Below are 20,191 nucleotides of genomic sequence, written 5' to 3'. Positions count from 1 at the left end.
GTGAAATGCCTCTGCTCATGTAGTTCCCAATTGAATTTCCAACGTCAAAGTGGGGCCCAGAGTTTTCAGAATTACTGATCTCCAGACTACAGAGATCAGTTTCTCTGGAAGAAAGGGCAGCATGGCATACATCTCCTGTGAGCTCCTCCCTCTCTTCAAAACGTCACTCTCCTCAGGCACTGCCCCCAAATCTCCAGGAACTTACACAGAGCTGGCAATACTAGTTCCAGAGTTTCCCTTTCAATCTCATCTTCAATGCCTGCAGTGAATTAAAATCAGTAAAAAAGATGGAACTATACAAGAAGGGATCTTCTAAGACAGTGGTATTTAACTAGGGTTTCCAGGACTCTATGCCCTCTCAGTGGGAGTGGGGAACCCAAGACTTACCTGAGGAAATCTCTTTGAGCATGTGCTTTGCATGCACACATTCCTGGAGCGATGCAATGATGCCAGTTCCAGGAAGTGACATCATCAGGCCGGGCATGAGTTTCCTCCCATGCTTTGCTGGGGCCAATTTTGGCCCCAAACGTGTCAGCATTAGCTCTGCACAAAGCATCAGGAAGTGACATCATCATGTCCTGCTGGGAGTGCACCCAGTGCACACTTCTTCAGTTTGCCTGCTAGTGGCGGGTGATCTCCGGAGGGTTTGCCACCTCCCATTGATCACCAGTGATCAGCAGGCAACCGGGCAACCCACCCCCCGGGAGACTGCCTGCCTCCAGCAATCTTTATCTTCAACCCAAAGATCCTGATCCGCAGTTAGTTTGTAGATAAGGTTGCCAGGCCGCAGGCTGGAATCTGGAGCATTTAGGGGTGGGTAGGAACAAATACATCAGATTCCAACATATGACATAACTTCTAGCAAAAACCAGACATGACATCATATTGGGGTTGGGGAGACACACTGTAGGGTTCTCAAAAACTCTATGGTTAAACCAGAGTTTTTGGCAAATCCTAGTGTGCCCCAATGTAAGTTCCCTTTTTTTGCTGGAAGTGATGTTGTCTGCTGGTACAATGATGGCATGCACCATTCCCCCATTTGCTGCTATTTCTCTCCTACGGGCAAGAAATGGCAGGGATTGCCAGGTGGTCTCCTACCAACCCATCAACCACAATGTAGAGCCCCATTAACCTGGGATGCAAGCTCCTATGTAGCCTCCCTTTTGTTGCTTGTTGGAGGAAGGTGCGGCTAGTGTACATGCATAAAGAACAAGGGTACCACATCACCTGCCTCTTTTACATGCAGAGGAGCTAGAAGAGCAGCAAGGCAGGCTACTAAGTGGTGCAAAAGATTCCTTTTTAGCGCAGGAAAACTCAGAGGCTCTAGCTCTGCAAGGTACATAATTGTGACATATGCTTGTTGCTCAATAGGCCCCTTCTGCCTTCTCCATTAGAGCTCCCACTTTGTAGAAAAGACTCCCTGAGGAGGTGAGATTGTGTGCTGAAAGGCCATTTCATTTGCCAGGGAATTTAATTATACAAGGCAGATATCTTTGGGGGAAAGGGGTCATTAGAGGTTTTAGTGTGTCATATTTAAATATGATGTTTTAAATTACGATTTGTAAGCCACTTTGAGTCATAAAGAAAGACAGGATATAAATATTTAACTAAATAATCAATTGTAACTGTGCCATATAAATAAATTCCCTAATCTCTTCACTGAGACTATGTAACTTTAGTATGTTTTGATTAAAGGTTGCTAACTATGGGTTGGGATATCATCTGGATATTGGGGGAGTGGATCCTGGGGAGGGTGGGGTTGGGGACGAGAGGCACCTCAGTAGCGTGTAATACCAGAGAGTCCACACTTCAAAGCAGCCATTTCCTCCAGCGGAACTGTCTAGAGATCAATTGTAATTCTGGAAGATAATTCTGACCCCACCTGGGGGACAGCAACCCCATTTGGGCTCCTACAAGGTTAATATGCTACACGCACCAAAATATAAGCTACAGGTGGTAAACTAACGGAAGCTATGGGATTTTGTTTTTTGGTAAAACTTGCTGTCTTTCAAAGGTCAACAACATGGTATCCAAAGTAAGAGATGTTTAGAGATCTTGGGGCATTTGGCATTTCAGCAGAGTCAAACATTGGTTGTTGTGGGTTTTCCGAGCTGTATAGCCGTGGTCGTGGCGTTGTAGTTCCTGACATTTCACCAGCAGCTGTGACTGGCATCTTCAGAGGTGTAGCACCAAAAGACAGAGATCTCTCAGTGTCACAGTCAAACATTATTTTTTATCAGTTATGATTATTTGAATTTTATTTTATAAATTCAACCTTTATTTTTTAAGAATATTGATATTAATGTATATATACACATACCAATATTTGTCTTCATAAGAAAATGACAATTTAAAACATGAAAGCATACAGAGAGTAGCTGCCTGAGATTTGCAAAGCTCCTTCTCCCTGGAAACTCCCCTAAGCTTAAACATCTTTTTAAAGCACTCTAAGACCTTTCGATATGAACTGGCATTTAGGAGCCAGAGCTGAGTAGGAAAACGATTTAATTTCTGTCTGACATCGTAGCCACCCTCAATTCATCTAATAACCTCGCCAACATTTTTTCAAAGTTCAACAATACTTTCATTAATTGCCAAATGCAGACGTTTGGCAATTACTACATAATACTAGTTCTCCGAAACAGATTGGAATGCAGTATTATTTTTAACCTGCTAACTAATCTTTATCTTAAATTTTAATGGAAATTTTATATCTGTAAGTTGTGTTCTCAAGCTCTAACTATGAATGTAGAGAGCCATACTACAGGGATTCAAAATCCATGATCAGGGTCTTCCCATGTTTTAAGAAAAAAAAGGGAATATATTGGGCCCATGGTACATAATAGGGGAGGTAACCTTTTCCCTTGCTCTGTGTTCTCAACACGAATTGCCTTGCTCAGGAACTGCTATTTGTCTTGCAGAGTAAAACACAAGATACCTCTTGGTACCTGTAGGTTTACCTCTATGGGACAAATATCAGTTCTGGAAGGAGGATTGAGATGAGGAAACTGGCTGTACATGCCAGAGCCTCATCCGCATCAAAACCCTCATCCGCATTAAAAATGTGAGATCTTCAGTGATCAATGTAATAGTTAATTATATTTAAGATGCGGCACAGAAGACTTATGACAGGTTTCGGGAAATGAGCATGCTATAATGTTTTCCAAATTATAGATGGAAAGGATATACTTGTCTGTAATTGTATTCATCAGTTAAATATTTGAAAAGATGAAGAATATAGGGAAGAGAGTATTTCAAGCATCAGATAATGTCTATAATATACAAAGCTGCCTCCTAAGCCTTCATAGTATGAATGTCATTATAATAATTAAAAAATGCCAGAAAAGCATCTAAGTCAGTAGAGCCATATTTATAACAAAATAATACCGTGTATACTTTTAGGAATATAAATAATATTTAAAATGCAACTATTTTTAGCGGTCAGACTTTCCCTCACGATATTAAGAAGGCTTATGAATATGGCTACGCCATAAGCCCCTTCTCTGCATGTGTTTCAAACACAAAATCTGCCCAAGCAGGCAGAAATATGGAAGCCAGATATTGGCCAGGAGACGGAATGTTGCTAGGTTGAGAGACGTCAGGTAAGGCCAGTGTTCAGCCCCCATGCCCTGGAGATGTGCAAAGATCCTAAGACAATAGAGTCTTCCTGGAGTTCCTGAACTAATCACCACAACACTCCCTATTGACCTTCCCTCATCCACTCTCCTATTCTCAGGCGACTCAGGGCTCTGGTAGCCTTACCCCTTCATATATCATGGGCCGTAAATCAGCTCTGATAATTTCAGTTCCACCTAGGAAGACTATATCAAACATCACCAGTTCGTTGTCTCACCCCGGAGACAGCTTTCCAGTCCTTTGTCACACCCCGGGGACAACCATTAAGTCATTGTTTTGGGGCAGAAGATGCAATTTTGCCCCAGGGTATGTCCCACAGTATAATTGGACTACCCAGCTGTCATAGTTGTGTGCATGCCTTCAGATCCAGCATCCACCCTTGGTCCTCTGTCTGAGCTCTTCTGCATTGACATGCTGGTCACTCAACACTCTCTCTCTCCCAGACATCCTCTTTTGGATGGTAACTATCACCCAATCCCTCAAACTCTTATTCCGTTTTCACTACTGCTTTCTAGTTAGCTCTGAGTGTGTGTTGTGTGTATTTCTGTGTGCTGTTGATCTTTATTATTTTTCAATAAAACCTTCCTTTGAACCATCTGTCTGTTCACTGAAATAGCTCTCTATCTGGGACAATCCTCAAATACATAGGTGGAGATCCCAAGGTTACCCACCTCTCACTGCCTTTCCTTGCATGCTAATTCCCCCAACTTGCAAGGAGAACTCTTCATTAGGTAACACGGCTGAGTTTGATGGCATTGAATGGAACATGTGCAAAATGGAAGCAGTTGCACTCCTTTGAGGTTGCAGTCCACAAAAAGGGTAAGGAAGAAACTGCCTGAAGAATAAGGAAACATCAGATGGATCTTCCTCCTTCTGTTTCAATATATAGTTCTTATGTGGTGAGGAGTTTGGCATGCAGAGCACTCCAGGGATACGTCCAAGTGGGAAATTTTCACTCCTGGCTACCTCCACGATCTGCTCCTCAAGAACAAATATGGACCCAAGAAGTAACAGCAATAGGTAGAAGGTATCCTGATAGACAAGGCTGATCTCCTTCCCTGGCAACTGTGTGTTGACTGCCACTGTACTAAGAAGCCTGGCAGTTAAGAGTCTTCCATTCCTTCATCCTCATCCAGCCAGATTTTGGAGACATGTACCAGTTAGTGTACTCAACAAGGGTTAAGTACTGAATGGCAGTTTCCCCATACATAGATCTGATATTCAGTAGTAGAACACTGAGACTTGGTAGCTTTCTAGCAAAGTATAGCTAAAAAGGAGGCAAAGCCCTAAAAGACAAGACAGAGGCAAAGCCAAGACCTTCAGAATAACAGCAAACCACGTCTGTAATGTATAGTTCAAGAAGATAACATAAGATCTTGGAATAAGGACAGGTTACACAGCAGTAAAATTGCCAAGATGTATTTACAAAAGCTAGATACACTATCCACTGGTAGTATGAGCAATGCAAAATAACAGATGGTACAGACAATGATCATCCCACAACTGAGCATATATAAATAATAAATCATAAGAGAAGAATGAAAAGATCCTGGATGTATACTTATTTCAATATTCTCACAATATTTATTCCAAATTGCATACAGACCCTATTGAAACATTCTTAAGTTAAAAGACTCTGTGTCCTCATGGTATTCATGAAGGTAGAGATAATGACAGCAAAAGTCATAGTAGTGCTGGATAGGAAAGGACTGTATCTTCATAATCTGAAATATCAGTATAATGACATTACAAAAGAATCTAATTTATTGTAAGGATAACCAGCTATAAAGTCATTCAAGTCCTTTATCTTGAAAGCATAGAAGTAAACAGCAATAACTAAGATGAAAACGTCAATACAGGTTGATTTTACCCACTGTGAATGTATTCTGGCACACAAGAACAAGAAAATAAAACTACATTGCATCAGTTTAACCCTTTGGTCTCATTTTGGCAGCCCGAAATGAGCATCAGCCCCAGGGCTCATTTCGAGGGGGAACGCGCAGGAACGCAGTTCCGTCAGTTCCCCAAAGAGGGCACATGTCAGGTGGCCCCGCCCACCTGACTCTCAGCCATTTTGGGCCCGTTTTGTCCTGGATTGGGGCTGAAATGGCCTGAATTAGGCCTCTGATGGGTGATGGATCACTCTTTTGTTCAGCAGTGGTCCAATCCTGACCATTTTGGGTCCCTTTTTGGCCATTTTCAGCCCCTTTTTTGCCGTTTTGGGCCCAATTTTGGCCCTGAATGGCCAGGATTGGGTCCAAAGCAGCCAGGATAGGTGATGTCAGGGGGTGTGGCATATGCAAATCATTTATGCTAATTACACATTTCTGGTGATGTCAAGGGGCATGGCATATGCTAATGAATTATGCTAATGAGTTCCGCCCGCACTTTTTCTACGAAATGATCCCTGATCAGCCCTAAAAAACAATCTTGCATTGTAAAACTCTACACAAATAGTTATATACCACAAAACCCACTATATCCTATAATCATCTAAGATACTCAGGATATAAAGTTTGTATCAAATCTGAATCGAGGAAAAGATTGATTGTAACAATTTTTTTCTGTGACTACCAGTAAAGGGGAATGTAGTATAAAGAAAAGCTCCATGACAAGGCTGTATGTAAGAATTAATAAGATACTGCTGCTTGCCTCGGTTTCAATAGAACAGGTCAGTCTCTATACAAAAGAATAAAGAGACATAAATCTGTCATTAAAAATTGCAATACTCAAAACCATTGGGAGAGCATTTTAATCTTCCAGGACTTTCCACTGCTGACCTAAAAGTGGCTGTTCTCAAACAAAGAAGCTTCAAGAGCAGATTACAAGGTGAGACTGCTATACTTGAATTCATTTATAAGTTCAGAACAATGGACCCCGCCCCGGGGTGGGGGCTGAATAGAGACATAGGATTCTTATCTCATTACAGATGCTCATTTCTGCTCTAATTAAGCTGTGTTGTACCTTTACATCTTGATGCCCTTCTTGGTTTCACCCCTTCCACCCCCTGACTGATATAAGGGCTCAGGAATCTCCACTCCTCCTTGTATCTGAAGAAGAGAACTTTGACTCTTCAAAGCTTATACCCTGGAAAATAGATCCAGAGGAGTTAGCCGTGTTAGTCTGTAGTAGCAAAATCAAAAAGAGTCCAGTAGCACCTTTAAGACTAACCAACTTTATTGTAACATAAGCTTTCGAGAATCACAGTTCTCTTCATCAGATGCATGGAGGGCAAGAAGAAACTGGTCAGAAAACCTTATTGGTCTCTAAGGTGCCACTGGACTCAAATCCTGATGTTCTACAGCAGACCAACATGGCTACCTACCTGAAATTAACTTCAACAGAGAATAAGTTTCAAGAGACTGACTTAAAGGAACATGTTCTAATTGTAGTCAATGTAAATGATGACACATAACTTACAGCCAGTTAACCTACAAAAATAAAGATGGGTCCAACTTATTATTAAGGCCCCAAGGGGACACTGTTATAAGGGTGTGAATCTCAAGAGACTCTGTTCTATGGCTATAGGTTTGAACTGAAATGATCATAGTGTTTCTAAAGCCAGAAATATAAGATCTGATGTGCTGTGGACACATCTTTTGTACTGTTCAGTTAAAAGAGGCTCTCATGGGTCTTTGCTTTGCCTCTGTTGTCTTTCCTGACATAATAATCAGAGCTCCCTGCACTGGGAAGTGGTCTGGAAGAGATACCAGTCTTTACTCCATTCTCCTGTTCTTTCACATTTCAGTTCCTCTGTATATCTCCCTCTACCCTTCTATGACTGCGCTGATTTTCTATGCAACAATGCTTCTGAATCTACTAATAGATTTTCCTTCCAAGCCTTCTCTACATTTTTAGTTACAAAAACCAGGAAAACATCAATCTGAGAATCTGTATGGTTTAATTTAGCAAGAACAAATCAGAGTTGAAGACAATTACAACCACATCAGTGCCTAACACATTTCTTTAATTCAGATAATACAGCTCAGTACACATTTTTATAGCCACCATCAAATGCCAGCCACATCTATTCACAGGAACTGGCTTGCAGCCATCACAAGGTTTCCCAATTCTCCATTTTTAAAATTAAATCTCTCAGTGATGATCAGTCACCTGTGAAGTCCATTTCTAGCTTCATGCTGACATGCCCAGCAACTGTGATATGTGCCAGTGGAACCTGATAAACTGACCTGCAGAGAAGGTACTCCAGTTCAAATGAAAGTTAATGAGCAGGTCAGAGAGGTAAGGGAGCAGTTCAAGTGGAGAAGATTCAGAGAAGCAGGGAAATTGGTGGGCTTGGAGGGAAATGTGATGACTATAGATAATTTTAGGAATCAATAAGAATAGAAGGGTAAAAGGAATCCTTGATTCCTGTATTCAGAGTCAAGAATATGAGAAAACAGAAAGTGAAGAAAAATCTTGGGAAGATCTTCTTCAAGAAGTGGTACGCAAGATGAGATGTAGGTATTCACAGATAAAATGCCATATAATGTCACCCTGTAAGAAGAATGACAAACTCTTTTTATAGTGGATTTTAAGGTTGGTTTTGGGTTCCAACTGGCTGTGAAAAATGGGAGTCAACACAGGTTTATTTATTTCTTTTACTTGTAGTCTACCTCTCTCACTGAGACGCAAAGCAGATTACATAGCATGAGCTAGTACAGTCAGTTTCAAGGACAATAAACAATGTAATAGGGTATATAAATGCAAAATTTGCAAAGATTTAAAACTAGTAGAAATATAACTGAGAGTTGAAGAAATGTTGAAACAGAGTATAAGCAATTCTTATACTGACATATTAAACAACATAGAACTACCCAGCAGAATCACACTTAAAGCAACAAATAGTACATAGTAACACATAGTTTATATTTACTAGCCCCTTTCTATTTACTGATGAAGTTCCTTGATACCACTTCCTTACAACACAGCCCTTTTGAATAAGCAATTCTAAGACTAACATATTAAACAACACAGAGCTACCGTATAGGAGCATACTTGAAGCAACAGATAGTATTTAGTAGCACACAGCAGTAAAGTCTACAGTTCGTCTCTTCTTGTGACTACTTTCTTACAGTGCAGCCCTCCTATCTGAGTAAAAAGTCTTCTTGAATGATTCAGTTTTGCATTGTTCTCAGAAAGCCAGGAGAGTGGGAGCTTTCCTAACCTCTTCAGGTAGGTCGTTCTATAAGGTGGGAGCCACCATAAAGAATGCACATGTACAGGCAGCTGTTGATTTTGCCCATATGTAAAGTGGCAGCTGCAGAAGGCCCTGTTCAGACGAGCGAAGCTGCTGTGGAGGGAGACAGGGAGAGAGGCAGTCCCATAGATATGCCAGATAGGGTTGCCAGGCCCCCTCGATCTCCCAGTGGGAGATTGAAACCTGGCTCTTACCTGCAGCGGGGGCGCGCGCTCCTGCAAGTGTGATAACATCACTGCTGGGAAGTGACATCACCACGCAGCCTGTTTGGGCACGGATCGGGCCTGTTGTGGGCCCCTGTGGGGCCCTCCGCAGGGGCCCACAACGGGCTCGATCCGTGCCCATTTCAGCGTGTCCGTTTCAGCGTGGATTGGGTCCGTTTTAGGCCCCTGTGGAGCACGGGAGCTTTCCTCCGCTCCGCAGGGGCCCACAATGGGCCCAATCCATGCCAAAACGGGCCCGATCCGCACCAAAATGGGCCCGGATCAGGCCCGTTTTGGCACGGATTGGGCCCGTTGTGGGCCCCTGTGGAGCGCAGGAACGCTCCCACACTCCACAGGGGCCCTGATCCAGGCCAAAATAGGCCTGATCCTGGCGGTTGCTGTGCGTGGGGGCATGCAGCACTGCAGGGGGGGCGCGCATGGAAGATGCGCGCCCCCCCACTGACCAGGTAGGGAGGGGCGGGGGTGGCAGGGAGGGGGCGGGGGATCCCCTGCCCCCACCGGGGGTCTGGCAGCCCTAATGCCAGACCAAGGGTGTGAAGAGCTTTGTATGTGATAGCCAATACCTTGAATTGAGCCTGGTAACTGCCAGTGGAGAAAGTTTTTCCCTAAGGTCTCTATGAACACACAGTGATTTCTATAAATCCATTTTTGGGGACCTCCAGGGTCTGAGAAACTCTGAGGCTGCCAGTATCTGCTACAGTCTTTATGCATAGATTAGGCCCACTGCACCTCCCCATAACAGGGAAAATGATGGAAACAGCCCGAGGGGTGTGATCTGTGCTGGCATAATGACAGAAACCCTGATCTGTAATTAATCTGGGACACCCTGAGCAGGGCGATTTACCCATTTCTGTTCACTGGGGAATTGACATGACTTTTGAAAAAAAAGTTTGAATTATATATTAATTAAAGATTTGATGCTAAAGATTTGACTGACTACTTCTAATTAATATGTGGAACTCTCATTTCCTTGATTCGGTTTCAGTAGCACCTTACGGTCTTTAAGGTGCTACTGGACCGAAATCTTGCTCTTCTACTACAGACGAACAGGGCTACCACCTGAAACTACCTCATTTCCTCGGGCTCCTGGCAGCTCTCTTTTCCAGATCTGAGCCATTTAACTCCACGAATGAAGTTCTCCCTCAGCCTAAATGACATGCCACTTCTCTAAGGGCAGCTACACTGATGATCACCATTCCTCCCAATGGCAAAGAGTCCAGTAGCACCTTTGAGACTAACCAACTTTACTGTAGTATAAGCTTTCGAGAACCACAATTCTTTTCGTCAGATGCATCCCAATGTAATCGTTCGTATGTTAACAAATGACTATGGTAAAAGTACACTTCATATTCATGGCTTTGACGTGGCCATTTCTCTAAAACATCTCTACATTCCAATCTTGCACTCCATTTCTGCATCCCATGGGACAAGGAAAGATGACAGAACCACTGGTCTTTATTTTGTAGTTACCAAAAATGCTCACCGCAGCTTTCAAAAGGGATGAAGGGAGGGAAAGCATGGACTGACAGCAGCACTTCTTCTTCTTTCAACCATGAAGATAGTTTAGGTGGGTAGCCCTGTTGGCAGTAGAACAGCAGGATTTGAGTCCAGTGGCACCACTGAGGACAAGCTTTCAAGAGTCAGAGCTCCCTTCTTTGGTCTGAAGAAGGGAGCTCTGACTCTTGAAAGCTTACACTCTGAAAATCTTGTCGGTCTCTTTAGATGCCACTGGACTGAAACCCTGCTGTCCTACACATTTGTGTTTCCAACACATTTGTATATGTTTTCAAGCTGTTTCATACACTGTGGATATTCTACATGACAGCTTTTTGGTGTGGAAAACTGTGTAAACCACTTCTGCACATCATATGGAAAGAATACATCTATTTCACATGTGTAAAACACTCATGATTGTTCATGTTGGCATGTACATGGTGTTTGATGCTGTGATTCATGATTGATCTCCACAGCATGTATATGCAGAAAAGCAAATAAGTTAGAGAGGGGGGTTGTGGCCAGGAATATGGCTGCAGACTGAGTGTTTGTCTCTTTTTGTGCATGTATGCAGCTTGAAAATCATAGGGCCAGCATGAAAAGCTGTCATGGGTGGGGGGCGGGGGGGAACTGCACTAGATTTAAAAGTCTATCCCCTCCGATTTGGTTTTTGTATTGTTCTTCCCCCCCCTTTTTTGTGAACTTCTTGGGTTCCCATTTGAGGTGAAAAGTGGGATATAATTAAAGAAACAAATCACGCATGGAACTGCTGTTTCCTTCATGATAATTATATCTGGGAAATAAATTTGTAATGATTGAAGTAGTCCTCAGCAACAGAAGGATGCTTGAAATACTATTTTCCCACTCAGCAATCAGATGCAACAGTCTGTACCTTTTAGAGGCCTGTAGAAAAGTTAATTTCAGTGTGTTTAGTTTCAATCTGACCTGTCGCCAAAATTCTCTGCTCTATGCAGCCATCAGAGTTCCTTTGCATCAGGTTATACATTAGTTTGGTGTAGTGGTTAAGAGCGGCAGGTCTCTAATCTGGAGAACCAGGTTTGATTCCCCACTCCTCCACCTGAAGCCAGCTGGGTGGCCTTGGGTCAGTTACAGTTTCTTGGAGCTCTTTCAGTGCAATCCACCTCACAGGGTGATTGTCGTGAGGATAACAATAACATACTTTGTAAATTACTCTGAGCAGGCATTAAGTTGTCCTGAAGGGCGGTATATAAATTGAATGTTGTTGTTGTTAGTCCTACCCGCCCTGGGGCTGTAGAGCTAATCTTTCAGGATCTGTGCATGTTTGTTGATAACATTCACTAGATGGGAGATTCCAGAGACACTGTGGTTTCAACTGTTCAGAAGCTGTACTAGAACAACATAAACATACTTGTGTACTGCTGAACTGCATGAGGGAAGATCAGGCTGACTACTTTGTTTACTGATTTGTTTATTTATTTTACACCCACACACAAATTTCAATCATCTTTTTGAAGGCTGCAATCCATCAGTCTGTTTGGCTACATGCCCTTCAATGAATAATGCACAAAGCAATAATGGGCACAAGGCCTCTGTGGCTTAATAAAGTGTTATCATTTTTTTGCTACTGTTCTTCCAGGAACTTTGTAAAACTGTCTCAAAGCATGAAATACAGGAGGAAGACCCTGGGAATAACAATGTTCATTTTACAGGGTGGAACCAGCTTTAGCAGCTGCTACATCTAAAAATGGAATGATTATAAAAGAAGGCAGACATTAAAAACAAATACCTGCCATTTTCATTACTCTGGCTTCAGGGAGCACAAGGATAAAGTCAAGGGACAGCAGGCTATTAAGCAAAGGATGCCTCTGGGTCCTCTAGTTGGCACAGAGGCAATTCAGATATGCTATATAAGTAAGATTGATTTAAGCCCCTTGCAAAGTTATAGCAAAACTGTGGTTTTTAACAGTGAAATCCTAACTAAGCAGAGTTGCTCCCGTCTAAGCCCATTGATTTCAATATGTAATTGATTTCTGCCTTTGTTTCCAAGCTCTAAATACATCCGCTGAGTGTAAAAAAAGGACTACTGTACCAGTTGGATCAAAGTCTGGAAAATAATCAGGACAATTTTGTTCAGCTTCTTCTCCAGCAGGCGTGTCATCCCAACAGAGCCATCCATCCCATGTACGGTTACAGAACAGACCTAGACAATTCAGAAAGAGTAAGGCTCAATTGATTTGGGGGGGAAGGGATGTGCTCCTTGTACCCTGTTCTCTTGTTCTTTTATATTTAAAAATGACCCCCTCTGCTTTTCTTGCTTAATGAAACACTCTCATTCACAGAAGTTATTGGCACTTCTATTATTTTAAAATTGGAAGGTACATTAAATAACAGACAGAAACTAGATCCAGAGGAGTTAGCCGTGTTAGTCTGTAGTAGCAAAATAGAAAAGAGTCCAGTAGCACCTTTAAGACTAACCAACTTTACTGTAGCATAAGCTTTCGATAACCACAGTTCTCTTCGTCAGATGCATGCATCTGACAAAGAGAACTGTGGTTCTCGAAAGCTTATGCTACAGTAAAATTGGTTAGACAGAAACTAAAAACTGGATGTGACTCAAGGTTTGACTAAATTTTCAGAGATGTCATAATCCTATCCTTGAGACCGAGAAGTATCACTGGTGGTTTATGGAAGGCTGGTCACATCACTGCACAGAATCCATGTAGTCTGCATGGAGTCAAGGAATTGGTAGTAAATGCCTACCAAGGGATCAATGGAAGTGATGGGTTTGTATATCTGTAGCTTAGTGTTGGAGATAAGCCTAGCTCAGCTACAGTCTGGGTTGAAGCACTCTGCATGAGTACTACTACTCTTGAGGGTTGGATAGAGGGTTGGTTGACCAGACACCAGGGTTTGTACGTCTTCAATCTAGGCTTGATCTTCTGGATGTACAAAGCTTCATACACCCTGAACTTCATACCCGGAGCTCCATTTGTGGCCTGTGGGGGTGTGAGGATGTTGCATATGGTGGATGCCTTTGTTTCTGGGGCCCTGTGGCTCCCATAGCCCCCCCCCCCCGGCCTATGCTGGCAGCCTGCAATTAAAAAAAAAATCCCATCCAGCCAATCAGCAGCAGGCTGGCTGGGCTTGTGCTGAGGAGGGCTTTTCAACCAGCAGACTTGGAAGACACAGTCTTCACTCAGGTCCGCCAGTTAGGTATATCCTTGGGACCTTTGGCATTTGGCTCTTGACTGGCTTCCCGCCCATCCCTCCCTCTCTGCATTGCTGGCAGTTAGGGGTTCTGTTCAACTGTGGATTCAATTTGTAATGTTACTCCTTGACGGCTTTCAGTTCTGTAACTTGCATTGGGATTTTGGGGTCTGCTCATTGTTTTCTTTTTTATCTCATCTTAAGGTAGGGCACTTTTGCCATTGGGCATGGATCCTTTTGGCGGAAACATGGCCTGCAAGCCCGGTTTCCCCATAATTAGGGATCCCCTTAAGAGAACTTGGAGGTGATGCACTGCAGAGACATGTCCAGCTCAGGGGCTATTGGGTCATGCTCAGTCTCAGGTGTAAGAGGATCCATGCAGAGGTGTGTGCTCATCTGGAATCTCACTTACTGTCATCCTGTGCCTCCCCTCCCAACAGGCAGGCTGAAGGGGAAGGGGATCATTAGCTGACAGGCGGGTTAGCCGATGCTTGGATCCACCCCCATGCTATGAAAAAGCTACATAAGCTGTAAACCAATAAAGTCATGGCCTTTTAAATTCCAACAAGTGGCCTTGTGTTTTCTGTTACCTTGCCCTCACCTCCTCACTCCTCTGACACTGGCCCCTCAAACAGCTGCTCTACAGAAGCCCCAATAGTACAAAGATTGTAAGCATTTCTAAGCATGTTTGAGATCAAAGTCTAAAGATCTCACCATCCTTTGTACAGTCATCTGGGAGGAAACAATCATTGGTTCTGATGGCCAGGCTTGAAGCAAGCTGGAGTTTATTCTTTCATACAGAAGAACATATTTTGTGCAGTGAGAAAAAAATTGTGTAGTAGGACCTGATTTTTTGTGTAGTCAGACATGTGGGCATAGGTGCTTGAAAAAATAGATGAGAAAAAATAAGATAAAATGAAATAGAAAATGAAGGTGAATAGTGTCTTTTACTATCCTTTTTTCCTTCCATAAGTTCCATTTTGTTTGTTTGTGGGCTGGGGTTAGGAAGGATGCTGTACTGCTGTACTGCATACTGAGATAACAGAGAAGAAATCTAGAATAAACCCTGAAACGAGTTTTCAAGGCTCTTATTCTGCACAAAATAGTTGGCAAATATTTCTTACAGAAGCATAGTAATCAGATTTACAGACACAAAAAGATTTTAAAAGATGACAATAACTATGGAAACTTGGTGCTGGCTGTTGACAAGTGAGAAGATTGCTTGGATAAAATTGGAAACTGTCAAACAATCCGTTCCTCCTCTTCTTCTTTTAAACTTGTGATCTAGGTGGGATGTATATATTTGCCCTCCCGTTATAAACACAGATATGCTAAAATACTTGGTCGGACTATTAACAAATCATGGCAGCACTTCTGTGTGGGATCAAATTACACCCTCCCCCAGTGAAATCGTTTTTCTTTCTGACAATACTGTTTTCTTCCAGGATTTGGCTGTATTTTTATATGCTGGAAGAATCACTTCATGCAAACAATTAAACAGATAAGCAGGAGATTCATACTATTTCTGAAAGTCAGCAGTAGGGGGTACATAGGTTTTTTGTTTTTAATTCTAACGTGCTTTGTCATTCAGTGAAATGAAAAACATTTGAGTTTTTCCAATGCAATGTAAAATGTTTTTTCCCTAGGGGAAATCAATGGTACCCTCCCATTATTTTTGCTTTATGATGAAAGGTAAACTAATGTTGTTTTTATGTAATGATACTTGGGGGGGGCACATATTTGAAATCCACTTATTTATAATCCCAAGTTATTGGCTGCTACAATAAAACAATCACAATCACACTTATTTTTCTGTCTCTTTCCCCCCAGAGAAATCCACCTGTCAGGCTTGACAGGTGGCTGAGCAAGGACTTACCTATGTAGCCTTGTATACTTCAGCATCTTGTTAACTAGGGCTTCATCTGCTATACCTGTGCTGTTACCACAGCACAGAAGTGTCAAGCTGTGCTGTGGATCACTGATGTGCTAACTATGCATGCACAGTAGCTGAGAGCCCAGTGTAAAATGAGAAGTCAGGTATGAGCAACTCCATAGATTTGATTTCCCCCCCTGCTTGCTCACGTCATATTTCAATCAAGCCTCAGTTCAACAGTCCTCTTTATAACCTGCCATGGAGTATTTCACATTTGACAAGGATTATTTCTTTATTTTGAAAATGTATGTGCCATCTCGCAGAGACCTGCTCAAAGCAGCTCACAAAGGAATAACAAACACAATAAAATCATAAGAACAACAACATAAAAAATCAGAAAAAAAACAAAATAAGACACAAAAACAAGCCGGGGTATAAAAAACATTCACTAGCCTAAAACAATATTCATAAAGAGTTCTCAGGTAGCAACTAGTAAGAGGAACCCACACAGTTAAAAAACTGAGTAAGAATAAATGTTTTGGCCTGATGCCTAAAGGACAGTGAGGTGGCTGTTAGATGAGCCTTAAATGGGAGGACATTCCAAAGGTCCTTAAATGGGAGGACATTCCAAAGGTCCATTCCACTAAAATGCCGCCTCTGCTCCTTATCCACTTCACACTTGCAGTTGGGAGCACAATGGACAGGGCTTGGGAAGAGGCAGAGCTGGATTTATGCACAATCTTGGTAGGCTACATTTTAGGGGCCTCAAAATTTTAAAAAAATCACTAAAATTACTATTTTTTTACTAATTCTAAAGGGCCTCTTAAACTTGATATGGTTTAGGGCTTCAGCATGCCTTAATCTGATTATGGGAAAAGGATCTTAACTAGCTGGGCAATACAGGAGGAGGTGGTCCATGAAGAATCCTGGCCCCAAGAAGAGTTGCCAGGCAGCAGGCAGCAGCTCCTGGGAAGAATTTGAGGTATGCAGCCTAGTTACACCATAGAGTTTTTGTAAAAGCTAGAGTGTCCACCATGCAATTTAATACAATGATCTCACTATAGCAGAAGGCTTGGCATCCCTAGCACCATACTTGGTGGGTTATCATGTATTTTATACAACAAGAAGAACTTTGAAATGGCAAGTTCCAAAGAGATTGCCACGGTAGTCTGTTACAGAGGAAACAGACAGAAGTTGGGTGACACCTTAAAGACTATCACTTTTTAACTGCAGCATAAACTTTTCTGGATTAGAGTACCTGATGAAACGGCTATAGTTCCTGAAAATTTATGCTGGAATAAAAACAGTTACTCTTTAAATTTCCATAAGGCTCTTGTTGGTTTTCAAACTAGGCCTCCTTTGTGACAAGGCGACCATTTCAGGTTTTGACAGGGATTTCAGCACAGTGATGGAAACAGAAGATTTATAGGAGGATTGAAAGCTGTACTGTGGGATATGTTTGACATTAGATTGCCAAAAAGCAGTATTTTTTAAAGAGCTCTTGTGGTTCCTCCTTTATCCCTCATAATAACTTTTTATATAGGAGTTTCTGAAAAATAATCACATGTAGTTTGAAATATGGGGGAGTACAGTTACTCCCTACACCCAGCCTTGTGAGAATATCGTCCTCAGTCTAAATACAAAGTATGGAAATAAATCCCACAGATTTCTGGGAACAGGAGGATTCACAGAATGGTTGGATGATCTTCTTTTGATGTATTCAAGATTAAGTTGGAAAAAAAGCAACACATTTGTTATGCTTATATTTGTTATGCTTATATTTATACTCCTCTGAACAATGGGAGTTCCTGATGTTTAATACCATGTTGTCTTAAACATGCTGCTTGTCCTCCTACTTACACCGGACAATGAGTCACAGATAATGAGAACTGGCAGTCTACCTTCTTTCTAGATATCTGTTTCTATTTCTCTGATAGTGCCCGTCAATCATTAGGCAGTTTTGGGTGGGGAAAGAGGAAAGTCACTTGGATGAACCATGTCTGTTTCTTCTACCCCTCCACATACCATACAAGCAGATCTTGTTCTTGTGGCCATGTGTGTCTGTAACAGGAACTTTATGTGCAAACAGGGAACACTGTCCCAGCAGCACTATTTGTTCACTAAGTCCCTTTCCAGAAGTTTTATCTATTTAAAATACTTGTCTCCCGTAATATACCGTTAAAATAATAAAAACAACACTAAACCAGTAGCATAAAATATATTAGAGCAAGAATCAGAAGCCATTCATAGCAACTAATCGGTGGACTAAAGCCACATAAGCCAACCAACTACAGCACCCTGACAATGTGGTGTAGTAGTTAGAGTGTTGGACTCGTATCTGTGCAACTCAGATTCAAATCCCTGCTCTGCCATGGAAACTTGCTGGGTGATACTGGGCCAGTCACATACTCTCACACTAACTTACCTTACAGGGCTGTTGTGAGGATAATGACATAAGCCATTTTAGGTTCCCAGTGGGAAGAAAGGCGGGATATAAATGAAGTAAAGAAATAAATAATTAATAAATCCAGCAATGAACCCTAAAATAAATCTATTCTGCAGGTAGAGATTTAAGAAATCCTTCAAGAGCAGTAGGCAGAGGAGGAAGGCACAATTTAACCAAAGCTCGAGAAAAGCTTCAGGAGTATTTATTAGCAGACAAATCCACAATCTAGTTTTGAAGACGTTTGCCTCGCCAAACAAGCAATCCTAAACAGGTACACCTTCCTAAACTCATTGAAATCACTGTAACTCTACTCAGGATTGCACTGCAAATGAAGCCAACTAATGCTCACAAAACTGCCGTAAGGGAAACCATTGCAAAACTTCAGAGTGGAACTTTCCTTGTGATTTCTACCCTAACACTAATTTTGATTTCTTCCTGTAACATTGATTAGTCTCAAAGTTATTTCTTTTGTTCTCCTTTTACCTTTTTTTGCATAAGGCGGCTCTCTGTTCATCCTCTCATAGCATCTGAACTGGGAATCCACTATCTTCTGGCGGATTGCTGCATTTTCAGTTGCTATAGGTTCTAGTGTGGTATCATTAGCACTTGAAGACAGACTTGGAGCCATTCTCTGTGCAAAGAGGAAAATCTGTTAATGTCTGTGAAGAAAATCAGGAGAACAGAATCAAAAGCACAAGACTCACAGATGCCCATCATTCTTACTTCAAAGACCTTTTTTATCTGCACATATGCTTAATGTTGCCATGGAAATGTAACTGGGGTTTTTCTGTGTGTTGCCAGTAAAATGTACAGATCTTTCCCTTCATGACAGCAGGCAAAATACAAGATTAACTAAGACACTGCAAAGAGCGACTAGCTTTGATTAACTACATCTCTTGCACTTCCCTACGGTAATGATCCCTATGGGGCTATGGCTTCAATATCCATTCATTTCAGCAGGACCTGCGTGGGAACTCTGGACTATTCCCTTTTGAAAAGAGGGAAGCTGATCAGGAGTAACTCTGCATGTATTTTACACTGCAGCCAAAACCTCACACTGTGAGCACATCTGTTCTCTCCCCCCGCCCTTTCTTGTTCAGTTGCTTTTTGGAAGAAAAAAGAAAATAAAGCATCCCACTGTGAGCATACTAGTCAATGGGAAAAAAGGGACTTGCTAGATCACTTACTAGATCACATATTTTATGGTCCTCTTTAGGTATTCCCTTAGCAACAATGACTGCGCTAGCTAAACTGTCACTTTCCATATGGGGGGAGGCCTACAGAGCCAGAATGGAACTCCACATGACAGCGTACATAAGTGTGTCACGCGGCAGGATTTCAACTCGGGAGACTTTGTGACATTGGCAACCTATTGTGGTAATTGAATTTTTGTTTCTGTTCTTGTAATATAGCTGTACAGCATGTGTTGTAAGTGCTATTGCTCAGAGCACCGTGTGACTCAATTGAAGAGCAGAGGAAGCAAGCACTAAAGGTTCGACATCTCATTGACCCTTGCCTCTCCAGTGCACCTGCTGTAGGCCTAGCCACCCTGATTTCTTGTTATGCTGTGAATACACAGGAGGACCACTCAGAAGAGCCACTGGGAACAGAGCCAAGGTTTAGAAGAGGCGACGGGGTCTTTGTGGACCAGTCAACAGCCACAGCGGATCTGATGTAGTCCACCAACTGAGGACTTCATTAAGAAGGCTTTCAAGCAGCAGAATAATTTGAGGGCAAGGCCTCCTGAGTTTCCACACAAAGGAAGCCACTAAAGCTCCCACACTTTTGGTTTTCTCCCCTTTTTGCGTGTGTGTGCTAAAAAGTGCTAGAATGCTAGAATGGAAGCCAGGGATACGCTCTTTTGAAACTCAAATTCCATAAAACCAGCAAGTGGGCAGCATAGTTTGAGATGATGTTGTTATCTTATTTACTAATGTTTTTCCTTCATTTATACCTGGCCTTTCTCCCCAGTGAAGACCTAAAGAAGTTTACACCATTCTTTATTTTATCCTCACAACAATCCTATGGGGTAGGTTAGGCTGTGAGTTTGTGACTGGCCAAAGGTCACCCAGCAAGCTTCCATGGTAGAGTGGGGATTTGAACCTGAGTCTCCTCAGAATCTGCTCAAG

The 20,191-nt window shown here is 42.2% G+C and overlaps 1 protein-coding gene across 1 annotated transcript in view; it reads right to left on the bottom strand.

Annotated features, from left to right (window-relative positions):
• The window catches only part of CALCR (calcitonin receptor), an 80,867-nt gene extending 62,177 nt beyond the window's left edge, over window positions 1–18,690 (bottom strand). The window contains exons 1-2 of the mRNA XM_054990947.1: window positions 18,546–18,690; window positions 12,626–12,736 (exon numbers count right to left, since the gene is read on the bottom strand). Coding sequence (XP_054846922.1) covers window positions 12,626–12,736; window positions 18,546–18,690 — 256 coding nt within the window. The remainder of the gene's footprint in view (window positions 1–12,625; window positions 12,737–18,545) is intronic.
• Between the last annotated feature and the right edge of the window lie 1,501 nt (window positions 18,691–20,191).

Source organism: Eublepharis macularius, chromosome 11, assembly GCF_028583425.1.
Source record: "Eublepharis macularius isolate TG4126 chromosome 11, MPM_Emac_v1.0, whole genome shotgun sequence".
NCBI lineage: Eukaryota > Metazoa > Chordata > Lepidosauria > Squamata > Eublepharidae > Eublepharis > Eublepharis macularius.
Note: the sequence above shows the minus strand (reverse complement) of the source record. Positions and strands in the feature narration are given on the sequence as shown.